At 32.9% G+C, this 19565-nt stretch overlaps 2 protein-coding genes across 10 annotated transcripts in view; both read left to right on the top strand.

Moving 5' to 3' along the window:
- Positions 1–3: 3 nt before the first annotated feature.
- On the top strand, positions 4–13711 carry LOC111703354 (DNA mismatch repair protein Mlh1). Of its 8 annotated transcripts, none has more exons than XR_002765604.1 (19): positions 4–46; positions 1222–1281; positions 1585–1752; positions 2599–2690; positions 3303–3381; positions 3908–4014; positions 4565–4669; positions 5481–5540; positions 5791–5938; positions 6794–6926; positions 7337–7431; positions 7999–8196; positions 8832–8971; positions 9938–10020; positions 10350–10484; positions 10600–10753; positions 11092–11183; positions 12832–13003; positions 13429–13709. XR_002765604.1 is itself a non-coding variant. In XM_023475264.1 (18 exons), exons 1-18 carry the CDS (start codon positions 5–7, stop codon positions 12951–12953), a joined length of 2013 nt encoding a protein of 670 aa, XP_023331032.1. In that variant the 5' UTR covers position 4; the 3' UTR covers positions 12954–13710. The 8 variants fall into 8 exon arrangements, 2 of the variants coding, with proteins under 2 accessions (XP_023331032.1, XP_023331034.1); XR_002765603.1 differs by having other exon boundaries at positions 12832–13018; positions 13367–13709; XR_002765602.1 differs by having other exon boundaries at positions 12832–13030; positions 13374–13709.
- Positions 13712–14297: 586 nt separating this feature from the next.
- The window catches only part of LOC111703351 (breast cancer type 2 susceptibility protein homolog), a 34949-nt gene continuing 29681 nt past the window's right edge, over positions 14298–19565 (top strand). For both annotated transcript variants that reach the window (XM_023475259.1, XM_023475257.1), the window contains exons 1-2: positions 14298–14510; positions 15936–15982. In XM_023475259.1, coding sequence (XP_023331027.1) covers positions 15968–15982 — 15 coding nt within the window. In that variant the 5' untranslated portion in view covers positions 14298–14510; positions 15936–15967. The remainder of the gene's footprint in view (positions 14511–15935; positions 15983–19565) is intronic.

Raw genomic sequence — 19565 nt, 5'->3', positions numbered from 1 at the left:
CAAAATGTCGGAATGTGCTCCTGGTGTGATCAGAAAACTAGATGAGGTATTTAAATCTTAGATAATTAAAGGGAGAGTTACCGAAAGTGAAATGAGGGTTTACTTAGCTTTTGATTTAATTTAAGTTGATTGATAATGACTATATTTTAACCCATATTCCTGTTTAGTTCTGCTAGAGCTGGAAACTCTTGTATTGTGGATATTTAAATCAGTGCTTAATCTCATCTTCTTTTAATCTCCAGATTAAATTGATCTTAATTCGATCTCCAGGGATGAGGGAAGTGTCGTTTGCAGAAACCGAATAATATCGAAAACAGGGAAAATTTGGCGCTTAATTAATAAGATAACTCCCATTGGTCAAAAAAAGGACTATTAAAAATTCGAGATAACGCAAACGGTATTAAGGGTATCCAATATAAGAGTTTCTAGCTCTGCATTCGGGGTGTCAATTGTATTATGTTAAAAAATGCAACCGCACTAATTTAAGACTGGGAAATTTTTGCTTGAATATATTTATTATATATATATTATTATATATATTTATTAAAATTATATAAATGAAAACTAAAATATTTAAGTATTTACACTAATTATCGAGTTGAAAATTGGCAAGAAAAAGAATTGCGCAAATGTCACAAGTGTATGTTATTCTGAGAATTTTAACGTTTAATCATATATTTTGACGTCAATATTCACATTTTCAAACTAAACTCAGGGATATGTATTTTTTAAATAATTGCTTTTCGCAGCCTCGACTTCAAAGCATAATTTATATATCAGAATAATTTGGGAAAATGGCTGCTTTTCTTTATAAAATTATGAATTTTTATTTTGAAAGAGAAAAAAAATAAGAAATATTTGTGGCCAGAGAAGCGGGTTAACCAAAGAAAAAAATTGTGTTAGAACAAGAAGAGGGAAGCTTGATTATATTGCAATGCTCTTGTAAAACGGATTAATCGTTCCGACAGTTACACTTTAGACATTGGAAAACTGACCGCTCAAATTAAAGAGAGACTGGCACGGAAAAACGTCGAGTACTTCTTCTAGTTGCATTGTTTTGCTACTTGTGGCTTGCGATGGGTCAGGTCAACAAACAGATGTAAAGGAATGCAGAAAATTAAGTACAGCTATTAATAATATCTCGTCAACCCCCGCAAATCAAACTCAGAAAAAGAATTCTTTCAAATTTTCTTTAAAAGTGCATTCCGCTTTTTTCTCTAGGTTGTGGTGAACAGGATTGCTGCAGGGGAAGTTATACAAAGACCAGCAAATGCACTAAAGGTGAAAGTTCAATCCACCTTAAAGGGATAATCAAGGAAGTTTTAATTTATTTATGTTTTATCAATGATTGACAACAGTATCATTAAATGATTTAATGACTGAAGATATTTATCCAAATCCTTTACGTAAGAAATCTCTTAAGGCAGGGTGATAATTACATTGAGTAGGTATCTTTACCTTACTTCTAAATTTATCTCCAACTATTGTGCCTGTTTAGGCCGATATTATTAAGAACCTTGCAGTACATTTTTTTAATATTTCTGGAAACAAAATAATAAACTTTCTACTTTTTATCTATTCCAGGAGATGCTAGAGAACAGTTTGGACGCGAAGTGTTCTCAAATCACTGTAACTGTAAGGTCTGGTGGATTAAAGCTTCTACAGATAGCTGATAATGGTACAGGGATACGCCAGGAGGATCTTCAGATTGTAGCAGAGAGGTTCACCACTAGTAAACTTAAGGATTTCAAGGTACATCATGATCCATGATACAGTGGTAGGCGATAATATCAATACAATGAAGACGACTTTCGATTTCAATTTTAATTTATATCAAGCTTTTAAGCAGCTTGGATACACATAAAAGTGAAAATAAAGAGAAGCTATAAATTTAAAAGCTTCTCTATAATTACTTGTAAACTTGTAATTCGAAAAAAGCTTGTAAACAATAAAAACTAAATTCAAAAAGTCGTCTTCATTGTATTGGTAAAATCGCCTACCACTGTATGTGCGCCTATATTCAAACAGTGTGTCCCTTATAACATGGAAATTAAGTGACACGAATTCGGAGAATTATCAAAGTAAAACCTGACTTCAAAAGGGAAGAGTGTATGTTATGAAAACGGTTATAGGCTGTATGATGGATTGGAGTGTGGTTATAGTACGTCCTTACAAGTCTGATTTGCTTTGACGTGACGTGACGTGACGTGACGTGACGTGACGTGACTTGACGTGTCCGTATGATCTCTGCAAGATAAACAGTGAAGACGGGAAAATTAAAAGTAAACTTTGTATACAAAATGATCTTGTTTTTCTGAGTAAAACTGCATGCAATCAAAACATAAACAAGCAAATTCTTCACTCTAGCAGAGAAAAATCCTACAAATAACAGCTTTCTCAGTAGGTATCACTATTCTAAATCAAAAGTCATTTAAAAAGACAATCTTGAAATCATCATTTACTTCCCATGTTTATCGGGACACCCTGTTGTGTGCTCGTGAAAGTTTACTATACTCACTGTACTAATTAAGTCTGACTGGCACAAATGGCGAAAAATATTAAGCTTATTAAATAATATTTTTAGAAATATTGTTTTAGGATCTAAGTAGTATTGCTACATACGGGTTTAGAGGAGAAGCATTGGCAAGTATATCTCATGTAGCACACCTCAGTATACTCACTAAAACAAGGTAGATTTAAAGAAACTTATTACAAAAACAAGGTAGATTTAAAGAGACTTCTAACAAAAACAAGGTAGATTTAAAGAGACTTATTACAAAAACAAGGTAGATTTAAAGAAACTTATCCTAAAAACAAGGTAGATTTAAGACAGACAGACAGACAGACGGACGGACGGATAGACAGACGGACGGACGGATAGACAGATAGACATATTACAGATAGACAGATAGACAGATAGACAGATACACAGATAGACAGATAGACAGATAGACAGATAGACAGATAGACAGATAGACAGATAGACAGATAGACAGATAGACAGATAGACAGATAGACAGATAGACAGAGAGACAGAGAGACAGATAGATAGAATGTGGTTTCAAATAGGCGTCTCCCACATGTAAGGAAAGGGGAAAACTGTTTTGTTAACTAAAAATTTGTACTATTTACAGGGAATCTAGTTCATAACCACTGTTAAAATCAAAAAAAAATCTAAAGAAGGATTATTAAAAAAGTACGATTTGTGTTAAAAGAAACTTCTTACAAAAAATAGCAATTTTAAAGAAACTGTTCCCAAGAAAAGTTTTAAAAAAGGCAATTTCTAAAATATTATAATTTAGAGACTCTGCTTGTGGATACAAAGCCCAGTATATGGATGGTAAACTGACTGGGACTCCTAAACCGATGGCCGCTAATCAGGTTTGCTTTAATATTTATTTCGTGCACATAACGGTACAGTATATTGAATATAAGATGTATGAAAATAAAGACTACTAATATGCCATACCAAATAAAAACTAGTCACACCACAACACAGGTTTGTGGGGGAGGATATTTCTTGCCTGGTTCATTGGATCCATAATTTACCAGATTCTTAATTCAAAATAGAACTGGGATTTATATTTATAGCAGTAACCCGTCCACAGGCTGATGATGAAGAAATCTTCTATGGCCATTTACGAACGTAGAACATATTCATTTAAAACTAGTCACAACATAGATAATTGATTTTTTGGGATAGTTCATCCCTTTCAAAACCAGGAACTTCAATTTCATTTGATCTGATATATAAAGTTGTATTCTCTGTTTGTTTGTTTGTTTGTTTGTTTGGGTGGGTGTTTGTTTGTTTGTCAGATCATAACTCGGGAACCCCTTGACTGATTTGTCTAAAATATTCATTTTCAAGAAAAAGGTTTGTTCTAACTCTTTAACCTTGTTGTTTTAGGGTACAACTATTACTGTTGAAGATCTGTTTTACAATGTACCAAACAGATTAGGAGCTCTTAAATCTCATACTGAGGAGTTTAACAAGATATCTGAAGTTATGACAAGGTACTCCAATAGCCCCTTCGCCCATAACTCATTTTTTTAGTTATTGCCGTGAATTATGAGTAGATTACCATGTTGCAAACATTCCTCTCAAATCTTTCAGCTTTTTGATGAAAATAACTTTAACGGAAATTTCAACTTACCCTCAATTAGGGGATTTACAACGTATCCTTTGAACCGATCATCAAGAGCAGAGACAGCACTCCTTGTGTACAATTGTTTGTCTATAATATGGTGTTTCAATTGTTCGCTAGCATACAGATTGAACTCTACGCTGCTGATTTTACATCCAAATATTTTATGTCAAACGTGGTTTTCAAAGACTGAAATGAAAATATCTATTCCCCACGACTTCTGGGAAGTGAAATATAGAACATCTTGCAAACAAAGATACCTACAATTACAATAGTTATCAATTATGATAAGTCTGTCATCCTTGATCAGTCAAAAGATTACTGAGTACTGTTGTGACTCGGATACGCTTCTCTTCATTATACGCATCTAAAATGATATTGTTGAAAAATGTCAAAATATTGAATCTTTTTCACTGTAGGTACGCCGTACACAATTCTGGTGTTGGGTTTACCCTTAAGAAGGCTGGAGAGACTGGAGTTGAAGTTAAAACTCAATCCCAGAATAGTATTGTAGACAACATCAGGTAGAGATCTGATAAATCCCAGAATAGTATTGTAGACAAGATCAGGTAGAGCTCTGATACAATCCCATAATAGTATTGTAGACAACATCAGGATTAGATCTGATAAATCCCAGACTAGTATTGTAGACAACATCAAGTAGAGATCTAATATAATCCCAGAATAGTATTGTAGACAACATCAGGTGGAGATCTGATATAATCCCAGAATAGTATTGTAGACAACATCAGGTAGAGATCTGATATAATCCCAGAATAGTATTGTAGACAACATCAGGTGGAGATCTGATACAATCCCAGAATAGTATTGTTGACAACATCAGGCAGAGATCTGATAAATCCCAGAGTAGTATTGTAGACAACATTAGGTAGAGATCTGATACAATCCCAGAATAGTATTGTAGACAACATCAGGTGGAGATCTGATACAATCCCATAATAGTATTGTTGACAACATCAGGTGGAGATCTGATACAATCCCAGAATAGTATTGTTGACAACATCAGGCAGAGATCTGATAAATCCCAGAATAGTATTGTAGACAACATCAGGTAGAGATCTGATACAATACCAGAATAGTATTGTAGACAACATCAGGTAGAGATCTGATACAATACCAGAATAGTATTGTAGACAACATCAGGTAGAGATCTTATACAATACCAGAATAGAATTGTAGACAACATTAGGTGAAGAATAGATACAATTTAATCCTTGTTTGTTGAATTAACGAATTTTTGTCATTATTGGGATTTTCTTTAAATCCAAATATATAATGATAGAACCAAATAAAAATGAAAATTTACCTGTTCAGAGCATTGTATGGACCTGCTGTGGCTAAGGAGCTGGTAGAATTTAAGTTAGAAGACTCCAGGTATTAATTATATTCATAGGTATTTTAATGAACAATTAATAAGATATAAAACTGTTCAAACAAAATGAAGTTAACCTGCGGACAGAACAAATCTGTAAATACGAATAAAAAAGTGAACAACGTAAAATAATTTTTACTTTTTTTACAAAGTCTCAAAAACATCATGTTATTGCATGTCTGAAATCTTTAAAATATGATAAATGTCATCTCACATTAGCTGAATGACCTTGAAATAACTCTAATTATCCAGGTACAAGTTCCAGGTGAAGGGTTGGGTGAGTAACGTAAACTACAGCGTGAAGAAAATGGTCTTCTTGTTGTTCATCAACCACAGGCTGGTCGACTCTACAGCTCTCAGGAAGAGTATAGAAACTGTGTATGCGAGCTACTTACCTAAGGTGAACCAATTGTCATATACTATCAATCATACTCATCATACCAGCAACAGAAAGGAAGGGGTGGGTTGGTAATTTTCTCCCTCCCTTGAAAAAATCCGTGGTTGAGTGAATGAAAGGTTTATTATTATTTTTAATGTTCTTAATAATAATATTAGCAAGACCTGAAAAGGAACCCGAAATGAACCCCCCCCCCCAGATCTTCCTCAGGGTGCAGCGCATTTACATGCGACAAAAACAATTGATAGTTATTTGTTTAAACTCGGCATTCAAAGTATGATCATTGATCATTAGAGATTGCAACTTTAATTAGCAAAAATTAGATCCTTAATCCGATTTTTGAACCATCTTAGCAATAAAGGTGGAAACTTAGTTTAGCTTTATGAGTTCTTATATAGAATTCTGGAACCATCTTAGCAATAAAGGTGGAAACTTAGTTTAGCTTTATGAGTTCTTATATAGAATTCTGGAACCATCTTAGCAATAAAGGTGGAAACTTAGTTTAGCTTTGTGAGTTCTTATATAGAATTCTGGAACCATCTTAGCAATAAAGGTGGAAACTTAGTTTAGCTTTATGAGTTCTTATATAGATTCTGGAACCATCTTAGCAATAAAGGTGGAAACTTAGTTTAGCTTTATGAGTTCTTATATAGAATTCTGGAACCATCTTAGCAATAAAGGTGGAAACTTAGGTTAGCTTTATGGCTTCTTATATAGAATTCTGGAACCATCGGACAAATATGTCTGTTCTTCTAGGAATCGGGTGCATACAGGGTTACCTAGATCATATTTTAAAACAAAAAAATGTTGCTTAAATGCTTTGTGTTTTCCATGATTAACCAGTTTCTTAATATGTAGGGAATGTCTCCGTTTATCTATTTATCCCTGGAGATCGCTGCCTGTAACGTGGACGTAAACGTTCACCCGACCAAACATGAGGTCTTCTTCCTGCATCAGGACGCTATCATTGAGAAGATACAGCAGGGACTAGGTAAGGACCTTATTCACCAGATAGGGTTTTTTATGGGATTTTAGAACTACTCTGCTTGATTTTTAGAAATATTTACTTGTAATTTATATATTTTTTATTTTAAAAATCACATTTTTTAAAGATTGGTCAAGTTTTTTTATCTATTTAACATTTTTCGAACATTAAGAGTTGTGACAAAAAAACCTGAGTAGGTTTATTAATTACAAATCATATACTTTAAAGGTTTTATTTGCACCTTGTAAAAAAATTCTGAAATGTCGGAAAACGGATAAATTTTACCAGACTCAACTCAAATAAAACTATTTGCCCAATGCTTACCATATTTACAATTCAAGAAAAAAAATTTTTGGGGGGGAGGATTGGAGTTTTTATTATGAACGGATATGTCTTTGAACCATGTTATTGTGAAGAGGAGAAACTGTTAAACTCGAATGCATCCCGAACCTTCTATACACAGAAACTGTTACCTGGAGCTGGAGCTACCCTGGAGATTCTGGAACCAAAGGTCAGGTTATTTTCCTTGCTTCTCAAAGGGACTATAAGTGTAATTTCAAGTGACCCTCCATGTACAGATGACAATGCCCGATAAAAAACGGTAGCCTTAAAATCATTGTCTGATCAAGTATGAACTAGATATTAATGTTTATAATTTTAAAAACTGATTATTTTAAATTGTGACTTCTCTAAAGTGTCTTTCGCATTTCTACTGCAAAAAACATTTAGGAATTAACAACTTTTAATCCTAGAAAAACGACAATATCTTCCACATTATTGATTGCATAAAGATCTCAAGGATTCCGTTGTGAATCCGGCTTTGCCATCTTTGCTAGGAGGCACTTGAAATTACGCTCATAGTTCCTTTTATTATGTTCGTTTTTGCCATTTTCAGCGTTGCGCTTTAATTAGTAAAGAAAGTTTCTAATTAATTTGTTTTTGTATTTACGTTTTATTTTATGTTTTATTTATTTTATTTTTAGGTTATCGTGTTAGTATTATTATTGTTTTTTAGTTTTTGTCAAAACTTCAGTTTTTTTTAAATTTAAAAAATTAAATTTTTTTTTTTTTAATTTAGTCGAAGCTGGAAAAGACGATTGCGCCGAAAGATTTCGTCCGGACGGATTCTTCAGATCAGAAGCTGGACAAGTTCTTGGTCCGGAGTGATGTTAAAGATGTTAAAGAGACGAAAATCCCCGAACCTGACTCCGTCAATACTCCGGAGTTCAGAGAGTGTAAACTATCCAGTATCAAGATTCTCAGACAAAAATTTCAGGTTAATTTTTTTTAATCATCCCATTCCCCCGGAAATAATAAAAAAAGAGAGAAAAATAATTATCTAAATTTAGATTTTATTATCTCTAAAATTTAGATTTTATTATCACTAAAATTTAGATTCTACCTAAAGAAGTTGAGTCTTTGCCACAAAATAAGATTATTCTAACCCTGACGGTTTAAACCTTTTATATTTTAAACTTTGTTTTGTTTTAGCAGAGTTCATAGCTTGAAATATCAAAGGTCTACGACATTGGGTAGCAAAGATAAAGGGATTAGAAACTCATATTTTGTGGCAAATACTCTATTTCTTTGATAATTTTTCTCAAATCAAAAAGGAAAGTACAGTTGGACACATAAACCGGGTTGTATAGAGACGACATTAAATCAATTTTATGTGTATTTGATGTTGGCATAATGAAAATAGGTTTACCAGAAGTTTGATACTAATCAACTTATTAAATGGAATGGGTCTGTGTACACACTACACAAATGCTTTGATTCATATTTATTGGACTAATCAAAATCAGAACTAATATTGTCTTCCGATTCCACAGATTTAAGTGTCCAACTGTATTTGTGATATCTGGTAACTTAATTATTTTCAAGAAGACTCAACTTTAACCATTTTTCTAGGAGGCTAGCAGTAGCATTGCACGTGAAATGTTCTCCGCGCACATATTTGTTGGGTGCGTCAACAGGAAGCTAGCACTCTTCCAGCACTCCACTAAACTATACCTCGCTAATACAACCAAACTCTCTCAACATTTATTCAGGTTCATTTTTAAAGCCTTTACCCTTGCCATTCAACGTTTGCAAAAATTACCGCAAAAATAAATTAATTGACATCTGTAATCGCTTCCAGATGTAGTAAAATCTCTTTGCAACCCTTGTGTCATCTGCTTCCTTTTGTCAAGGGGTTTTCTCAAAAATATTCGAAAGTGGGTAAAAACAAAGATTTAGTTCGGCATCGATAAAATCAGGAATTCCGGCCTTATGCCTGAAACTCAGGCAGTTAATTTTAGCTCTAAAAATTAAAGAGTTCTTAGGAAAACTAAAAAACAACCCCAGTCAAAAAAAAACGAAATTGGTTTTATTGATTTTAAAAATCAAAGCCTAGATCTTAATTGTCATTTGATCAAAATTGTGCATTTTTTTCATTTTGAATTTGTAGATATCGCTAATCGCTCATTGTTCCAGCTCAGTAGGGTCAGAAGATATAAACCACTTCATGATGTACTAATTAGTATCTTGTGTTTAATTATGTCCCAAGTTTATGGTTTAAATAATCTCTGATGTTTGCTAAAACAGATTGTTGAAAGGTTTGTAGTTGGTTGGATTGATCAAAGGTTTGAAGTGTTTACTCACTTGTTTACTGTGTTTACATTCCTTTATATTGTTCAGATGCAGGCTACTTGAGAATAAGTACATTCTTGATAAAAACTAAATGTGGGGGGGGGGGGGGAAATACATGAATTCTTAATCCCGGTCTGACTCTTATGGTTTTGCCAGTGCTTGCAATAACTGGTCACCTTTACTTCAGACATTTAGAACCAAAAATAATCATAACTACCGCTAACATTTGTCTATTTATATAACTTTGTTCTTAGATTTTATAAACTTTAAACTAGTGTCTACTATCTCGTTCCTCTTTACTCTTACTAGGCAACTGATACTTAGAGAAACCTTGAAAGTCTTAGATATCTCTTATCCTGACTTTAAGTCGATTCTTTTCTATCTAGACAGCTTATGCTCCGGGATTTTGGAAACCTAGGTGTCTTGAAACTAGATCCAGCTCCTTCTATCAGAGAACTCGCTCTTATAGGTTTGTTTGTAAAACAATATTAGAATAAGTTATGAGTAAACTGAATTTTAGAGTTTTAAATATTATTTTTGATATTTTTTGGAATAAAATTGGCAAATTTATCTTGGAGAAAGTCTTTATGTATTCCTTTACAGACGCACTTTGTGATCGATAATTAAAAGTTGAACGTAAACACTTAAATTAGTTTTTAAATATAGCAATACTAGAAAAGATTTAAAAAACGATATTTCGTTTTGAATGTCGTCTTCTTTTCAAAGAATTAACCCTGGGCATTGTCTCACGCCCGGATATTTTGTATCCTGACACTAGCAACAAAATGTTTTATTTAGCGCTGGATCTACCGGAGGCTGGATGGAAGGAGGAGGACGGGTCGAAGGACGACCTCGCTGAGTACGTGGTGTCCACTCTCCTTCAGCACAAGGAAATGTTGGACGACTACTTCTCCCTGCAGATAGACAACATTGGTAGAAGTCCTCATCTTTTAGACATTTAGAAAAATTATTCTTTAAAGGGGGGGGGGAAGCAAAAAAACTAAAAGCAAATCTGCAGGGAAAATTAATGACTACAACTCTTATCCAGATGGTGAGCATTGTATAGTCGGACTACCCCTTCTCCTGGATGACTACTGTCCCTGGCTTGCCGGACTACCCCTCTACGTCCTCCGTCTCTCTACTGAAGTTAACTACGAGGACGAGGCCGAGTGTTTTAGAACAATGATTGAAGAAACAGCCAGGTAACATTTTTTTCACTGCTTTAGAGTTTTGGCCTTTTGATCATTTGGACAAAAACAAAAAATTATTCTAGAAATGTCCCAAAAATTTTATTTAATAGCCCAGAGAAATTTAACGAAATAGAAGGATGATTACTCAATACTCAACCCCTCATTAAGGATAAGCATTAACATACTGAAAAATGTGCATTGTACACTGTGAATTGTACCATGAAAAAAGTTTAAAAGCAAAAATGGTTGTTTTGGAATGACTACTAGATTTGTATCATAACAGGGGATAAAATTTTAAAGGAGGGGTATTTTTTTTAAAAGATAATACCCTTGTGATAAAAATTGTTAAGGTTCTATAAGGTTCCTGGTGTAGAGGGAGCTAGAGTAGACCTGGAGCAACATTCTACTCCAGAGGAGGAGAAGGATTACAAGTTTGTTGTAGGTAGGAATACAGCATGTTTATAGGGGTTAGAACTTGTGTTAGTCTACAGGTTGTCCTTTGAAACATGACAGTGGGACGATTTTAAGAACGTCTTTAATCTTTTAATTAATTTGCATCATTTATTTGTAAACATACTTTTACTTGTTTGGTTCTAGCAACAATATTACATGTATGGGTCTTGAAACAATACTCACAGTATTCCCTAACTCCTTGCATTTCCAAAATGTTGTCAGCTTTTTCTATGCTTTCAAATCAAATCAAATCAAATCAAATCAAATCAAATCAAATCAAATCAAATCAAATCAAATCAAATCAAATCAAATCAAATCAAATCAAATCAAACCAAATTAAATTAAATCAAATCAAATCAAATCAATTAAATCAAATCAAACTTCTAGGTATTTCCTACGACCACATAAATAATCTTGAAATGACTATACTAACCCATTAATACCGACCAGCTCCCCTGTCGACAGAATTACATGAAGTTTCAAGGACAGATTCCAAAGGGGATCTTTAAGAAATTTATGTTTCCAAACTTTTTTGCTAAAATGTATAGCAAACAAAACTTTCTTTTGCGTCTATGTCGACGCATTCGGATTAACCTATTATGGCACTCGCCTATATTGACGCATTCGGATTAACCTATTATCGCACATGTCTATATAGTGTACATTGTAAAGCCTAGAGTGTACAAATTTTCCAGTGTACAATGTAAAGAATAAAGTGTACGGTTTGTAGTTTGAACTGTGGAGTGTAAAGAGTTAAGTGTACAGTTTGCAATATACAGCAAGTGAAGTGTGCAGTATACATATTGTAGTTTTCAGTGTACAGATTGTGGCGTTCAGTGTGTAATGTGCATTTTGAAATGTGCAGTTTGCAGTGTACAATGCACAATTTGCAGTATGTACAGTGTGAAATGTTATATATATATATATATATATATGTTATATTTCTGTTTTCTGTTTCACCGATAAAGCAATGGAAAGGTTTAAATCAAAAGTTTCCACCTTGAACATCGATCTTATGTTAGACTCTTTTTACACACAGAATTCTTTTCAAGCTTTGCATAGTTAAAACTCTACGGAATTGTTCAGTTTTCTACATGAAAAAATCAACCAAATTGTTCTACAGATCAAATCTTATATAACTAAACTATTTGTTAGAAAAACCGATTGTATTACAAGGTTAGTGGTTACCCACGAAAGATGAGACTTTAATGATGACTTAAAACTCTTTAAATATATCGATTTAATGATTTGATTTGGCGCTATACCATAAAAATATTCTTTAATGGCCTGCTAGTTTAGTGCTAAAGGATTTGCCAAAGAAAAAATAAGTTTACAGCGGAGAAGAAGCTGAAATGTAAGATAAAAGATCGAATAATTTACTTACAATCGTCTCTGAAGTCTCATCCTTTATGAGTAACCCTGTATAAAAATTGGTTTCTAATCCCTAAATATTTGCAACATTATGGTGTTAACTTTTATATCTCAAGCTTTAATTATTTGATCTAACAGCATTTATAGTTGAAATATCTATATGCATAAGGTATTCGACAATGGGTTGCAAAGATATAGAGATAAGAAAATAAGAATTTGTGGCAATAACTCAAATCCTTTGTAAAATATCATTAATTTTTTTTCAGAACATGTTGTGTATCCAGCATTCAAGAAATATTTGCTTCCTCCTGCATCCTGTCTGACGGATAAATCTTTACTACAGATTGCAAACCTGCCGGATCTTTACAAAGTTTTTGAAAGATGTTAAGTATTTTCTCAGTCTTTAACCTACTCCGGATAACATATTTCCTCGTATTGATATGTTCATGCGATATATCGGATATAGTACAACCCAGTGCTTAGGATCCGGATCCGTTGTTTCCAACACGGATCCAAATCTGCCAACAAAGATCTGTTGGCTCTCAACTTTCAAATCTAAACTGTTGAAAAAAAGATAAGTTATCAAAAATAAATCTTAATTTTTAAAGGTTATTAAAAATAACGGGGAAAGAAGAAGTTAAATAATTTAAAAATTCTTGTTCTGCTAAAAAAAAATAAGGAAATATTTAAGAAATGATCATTATCTGAATCCGGATGCGGATTCATTTTTTCCAGTGCGGATCCAAGATCAGGATCCGCATAAAACTTAAATGGATCCTAAGCACTGGTACAACCTTTAAGTATTAAGTCTTTTTCCTCCCAGTTTCATGCATATTGAAAATCTACCGATTTTTACTATGCACCAGGTACCTAATACGCTCATCTTATACGCTTATTTTATGTATAAAGTACAGTGCATGTATGTACACTTCACAATTCAATAACCTCATTTTTAAAAAGTAAATGTTTAAAAAAGAATGTATATGAACTCATAGTTTCTTCGTAATTTTTGTGTTTTGAACAGAACCTCGAATATGATTGTGTTCAGATCCTGTTCCTTAAAGGGAGTGACCGACAATGCATGGTAGTTGAACGGAGAATGTAGTATTGTGGAGAAATTTTTTAGGATTCATGAAACAATTAAAGCGTTTTAATGATGTATAATTACTGAGTTTGATCGCAAATTCGAAGTTCAAAATCATCCATTTGGGTGGTTACGTTTTGAGAATCGATTTTTTAAATTATTAAATAACGAGGACTAAAATGTGAAAAAAATAATTTTATATACATATCATATTAAATTTCTTATTCTTTATGAATTGGTTTGCCGACTTCTTCAAATTCTTCGAATGTCGTCTTTTCAATAAAAATTTTGGGAAATCTACAGAAAATGCTTGTGAACAATGAAAAATTACAGAAACCAATAACTGAATAAGATTATTTTCGATGATAATAGTTAATTTTTATTTTCTCAACCTGTTCATAAACAACTAATTAGTTTACTGCAGAATTTTTACCAAAGTTTTCGTCGTTGAATAAATTTTTTAAAGCCGGTTCTCATAATCATCTCTCAAAAATAAACAATTTATGAGGATTTTAAGCATTGAATTTTTGCTCTTGCTGAAAAAATATGCACCGTAAATGATAGGTCTCAAATGATTCTTAAAACATTTCTTAACAGCACTACATTCTCAGTTCAACTACCATACATTGCCGGTCACTCCCTTTAAAGTAGATTTGTGTCGAAAATAACATTGATATAAAACCTTTTGTGTTAACTACATTTTCTGTGATAATAGAATAAAAGTAGATTAAATGATTTTTTAATTGTCCTTTACATATGTTATTTACTTTGCAGATATAAAAATGTAGAATGGATAAGATGGTCGGTATTGGAGGATTCTACAGAAGAAGACAGATTTACTGTTCATTACATCATACCCAGGTAGTTTAGCTAGATACAGGGAGAACTCGCGGTCTTTAAAGGACTGTCGACCCAAGTTTAAAGCGTTCCATACACGATTCACGACAGGTACTCTTTTAAAATGAGTACCTGTCTCTTTACATTTATTCCTTGATCGGATAAACAATAAGGAGTATATCGTCTTGTTTCCCAATTAGAGATTGTCTTGTCTTGTCTCCTCTCGTCTTCTCTCGTCTCGTCTCGTCTCGTCTCGTCTCGTCTCGTCTCGTCTGGTCTCGTTTCGTCTCCTCTCGTCTCGTCTCGTCTCGTCTCGTCTCGTCTCGTCTCGTCTCGTCATGTTATGTCTTGTCTTGTCTTGTCATGTTATGTCATGTTAAGTCTTGTACAGTCTTTACAGTTTTGTAAAGTCTTGTAGTTTTGTCTTGTACATGTCTTGTCGTGTACAGTCTTGTCTTGTACAGTCTTGTCTTGTACAGTCTTGTCTTGTAAAGTCTTGTCTTGTACAGTCTTGTCTTGGAAAGTCTTGTCTTGGACAGTCTTGTCTTGGACAGTGTCTTGGACAGTCTTGTCTTGGATAGTCTTGTCTTGTACAGTCTTGTCTTGTACAGTCTTGTCTTGTACAGCCTGTCTTGTACAATTTCGGCCATTTTTTTTTTATTTATTTTCTTACAGAAACCGTTTCTTACTAACAAACCTAACTTTCTAACATGGAGTTTGAACTATTTGAGGTTTCTAGCAGAGATTTTGTTATAAAAATCTATCTTTTTTACTTTTATGTAATATTTTTGTGAAAGTGGTTCTGTAAGAGTGTGTTTGTGTATGCTCATGTGTGTGTGTAAGTCTACTTGTTTTTCTTTTCTCCAGAGACCTCTTATACCAGGGCTATACTATCTGTATGTCTACAGTCTATACTGACTATACCAATCTTTTATAAGATTAAACTAGATACAGGGTAACTCAGTAGGCACTCTATCTACAGGGTGGTTCTGACAATTTAGAAGTTGAAAAGCAAATGTGTAAAATAATCATCAAAAAATTATTAGTAAGATGGAGAGGCACGTGACTGGAATTTTGTTTAATGCAATTTTATGAAGGAACAATGTAAAATCTTTCACTTTCGAGGAAGTAGTCAGGAATGTGTTCAGTGGGGGTTAATTTTTATTAAGGACGTCACATAATCAAAATTGCGCTCCTCCTGCTCTGTGTACATACCTAACTCATCACCATGATGGATTAAAACTGATTCTGGGCTTGAAGTGAGGGACATTCTTCAGTTTTGGGTCAAATTGTATCCATTGAAAACCCCCTTTGATTAATCTACCGAAGTTAGGAGTACAAGGCTCCTTTAAATATGTGAGCTTCACTTTAACTTTGGAGTGTAGAGATTAAGATGTCCCTAAAAGCTTGATTTGATCTAATTTGTTTTGATGTAATTTTGTTGTTAAGATTGTGTTGACGTGAATGAATGCAGGAATAAAATGGAACATAAGAAGGTAAGAGACTGAAGTATACCCCTGGGACCATGCAGTAGACTACAGGCAAGGTTAAACAAAACAGAGATTCAAGGTTGGGATAAGAGAATATGCGTTGTAGTAAATAATGCTTAGTATTTCTTCCATTTTGATTGATAATTTATCCTTGGATTTGGATCCTGAGACCGAATTTAATGAATTTGAGCAACATCACTGAACTGCTACTGCCTGTAAAAATTTTAACTATCGATTCAAAGTTTAAGAAAAAGGAAGTAGATTCAAATTTGAACCGGCGACGGTATGCAGTTCAAGATCATTAACTTCGGTCCCAGATCCAGGCAACTAAAATGTTGCTGATCCAAATCCTAACCACTCGTTGTTCAAGTAGTTAAGAAGAGCACATATTTAATTTAACCAAGAAACATGATATTTCTCTAAGCAAATGTGTTTTTTCTAATACTTATAAAATCAGTGCTTCGTACCCAAATCCGGATCCAGTTTATAAAGTTTTGCTAATTCATTTACCAGAAACAGTCTTCAAAAGCTTTTTTATTTTTTCACTAATTTAACGTAGAAACTTAATTTCAATTTAAATTGTTAGGAAGGCTTAAATGATTTTTTACTAATTAACACTGAGAGCCATCATTTTGTTTTCCATGTTTAAGTGAATAATTTTGCTATCTGGGCCCGGATCCGGATCCAGTGAGATATAATGTTGCGGATCTAGTGGATACTGGATCCTCAGCATGGAGTAGAATAGTATAATCTTTCCAATATCCATCAATTATATTGTACTGTAGCTAATAGTTTGTAAATAGGGGTCTTTTAAATAATATTAGAGGTGGGATCTAATGAATAGCGAGTATTTGAAGTATTTGAACTAGGTACTGATAGTTAAACTTCCTCTCTAGTGTGACAGTGTGTGCACTAGAGAATTAGCCATTTTAGTTAAACTTCTTCTCTAGTGTGACAGTGTGTGCACTAGAGAATTAGCCATTTTAGTTAAACTTCTTGTTTGTATTCATAATTTTCGAACTTAGGGGAGATTAAATGTCCCCTTTTTATACCCTTTGCATGTCCCTTTATGTAGATAGCAGCATGTGAAGATTAAACTGATTTGATGTAAGTTACTTTTAAGTTGAGGCAGCAAAATATAGTTGAAAAATCTATTTCAAGTTAGAGCATCAGAAAATAGTTGTAAATGAATATTTCTTTATTTTGTTAATTTTGATGCAATAGTACTGCTGTGAATGTTTTATAAAAACTTCAGTAAAAATTTCAAATTCTTTATTAGATTCTTGATTGTGTAATTGTAGTTTTCCTTGCCTCCCTTTACCATTATTATACATTAATTAGTATTCTCTTGCTTCTCTATTATTTATTTATATAATTATGATTGGCTATCTAAGAAGAAGTTTTCCTATACAGGGCAAACTATTTTCTATTAGATCTTGTTTAGGTTTTCAAATTCGTAAATATGACCACGTATGCTAGATATTATTTGCAGCCCTTTTTCTCGGCTCTATTTCTGGCATTTTTTTTGACAATTATGTTTATTTAATTTTTAGAGTTTTCGGGGGTTTTTTTAAATAAAAAGAACCCGTGTCAAGTAAGACATTTTGTAATATCTCTTTCAATATTAATAGCAGCCGGTTCTATTTTTGAACGTAGACTCATATAATTTGTTAGGAGCAGGATATGAAGTCAGATTGTCGATATCTCTTTCCGGAGTCTTGGAACCTCTGAAAAGTTGAGATTGGACTTGAATTACCAAGTTGTATAAGACATATCAGGAGGGTATTGGACCCTTCCCTAGGCTGAAAAAAAACTAAACTTTTTAAGCTTAAGAAATTTTTATTAAAATGTTTTCTTTTTATAATTTTTTTACAAACTTTTAATTATTTTTAATTAAATCTGGAGGGAGGGAAGCTTTATGTGCATTTGATGATGTTATACAGCAAAATAACTTATCCAGTAGCTTAGAAATCAACTTGAGTCCAAAACTTGTCTTTTTGTTTTACAGTTTTATCTGCGCTCACTATTTGGAAGCTTCGGCTCGAGTCTTAATTCCTTAGATACAGGTTTAGGCTCAATCTTAGACCTAACTTATGAATCAGATGACGATAGCTTGTGTCACGTGATCGACAGCTGCCAGCTCTAAGGCTGGACTTTATGATTTAGGCCCAATTAAAAAAACCGACCTTTGATGGTTTTAGTATAGAATTAGTTTCAATGTTGAGTCTTGTTCTAGATAAATCCAACGAATCCACTAATTCCAACCATTAAAAACCACCAATTACAAAATTAAACCGGTTTAATAAACTCATGACTCTGTGGAAAATTATTCGAAAAGTTAAGAAAAATCAAAAATCTTACAATATTCATTTTATAAACCTCCACATTTAATGTTCTTCCTGGGTTTTATTATTCTGAGAAATTGTGAGTTTTCAACCTGGACATTAACATGTTTTATTCAACAAGAAAGATCTTTCTCCTCATGAATTTTTCCTTCTTGCAAGGGGAATTCTATCAGCCTTAACTTGTATTAACAATTTTAAAATATTTTTTTTTTTAAATAAAAAGTTTTTCAATGACAGCAAATTCTAAATTAATATAAAACAATAACTTTCGCGTTGATGTCTTTATTTTTTTTAATTAAAGATCTAGAAGAAAGAAACATGTTTTTATATGATGTATATATTTTTCTCTGCAGTCTTATTTTTCTTTAAAAATACAGTTAAAGTTTTCCAGATTCCCCAACATATATAAAACCTCTTTAAAAAATCTAAACTATTTATTTTAAAATGTTCATATTTATTAATAATGAAAATTGTTCGAGTGATCAAAGAAAGAATCAATCACCCTGTTCTTTAAACAAATAGAATGAGGAACAATATAAAGTTCCTCCGATAAAAGGATTCTGTTACATTTGTTCTAAATATTTTTTAAATACAATTTTTTTAATGGCATTACTAAAGAATTATGCAGATTTTCATGATTTTATTTTTGACTTTCTATTTTTAAATTTAAGAAAAAAATTTTTTTTGCTGTGCTATTTTCTAATCCTGATCGGTCATATGTTAAGGCGTTTCTCATTTGGTCTTGAAACCCAAGATTTTGTTTTAAACTATTAAAATGATTTTTATCTTTTGTTTTCATCAGGTTATTTTAGTTAGTGTGCATGTTTTCGTTTTGAAGGTTCTATTTACAGATTTACTTGTAAATAATTTTATGTTTGCTAACTTAGTTAACAACCTCTTAATAGTGCGGACGCCTGCTACTTTCTCCACGCCTTATAAGGCCTCAAAAAAACAGGTAAAACAAATAATTTATATTAGGAAAATGTCGTCTTTCAAATCCCATTTTTGATAATTCTCTTCATGGCAAGATGGTTTTCGATCTTATTAACTTTAAGTTTAAAAAAATTTGTGCATGGCAATTTGTAGTTAGCGATGTGCATTGTGCAATTTGCATGATATACGTTTAGTTAGTTGTCTTAAAATTTAATCTAATCTAAATAAAGCAGTCTTATATGTATAAAGTAGTAATCTCTGTTTTTTTTGTTTGTTTGCATGTTCTTTTAGAACTCGGGAACCTCTGGACC

Source organism: Eurytemora carolleeae, unplaced genomic scaffold (assembly GCF_000591075.1).
Source record: "Eurytemora carolleeae unplaced genomic scaffold, Eaff_2.0 scaffold549, whole genome shotgun sequence".
Taxonomy (NCBI): Eukaryota; Metazoa; Arthropoda; class Copepoda; order Calanoida; family Temoridae; genus Eurytemora; species Eurytemora carolleeae.
Note: the sequence above shows the minus strand (reverse complement) of the source record. Positions and strands in the feature narration are given on the sequence as shown.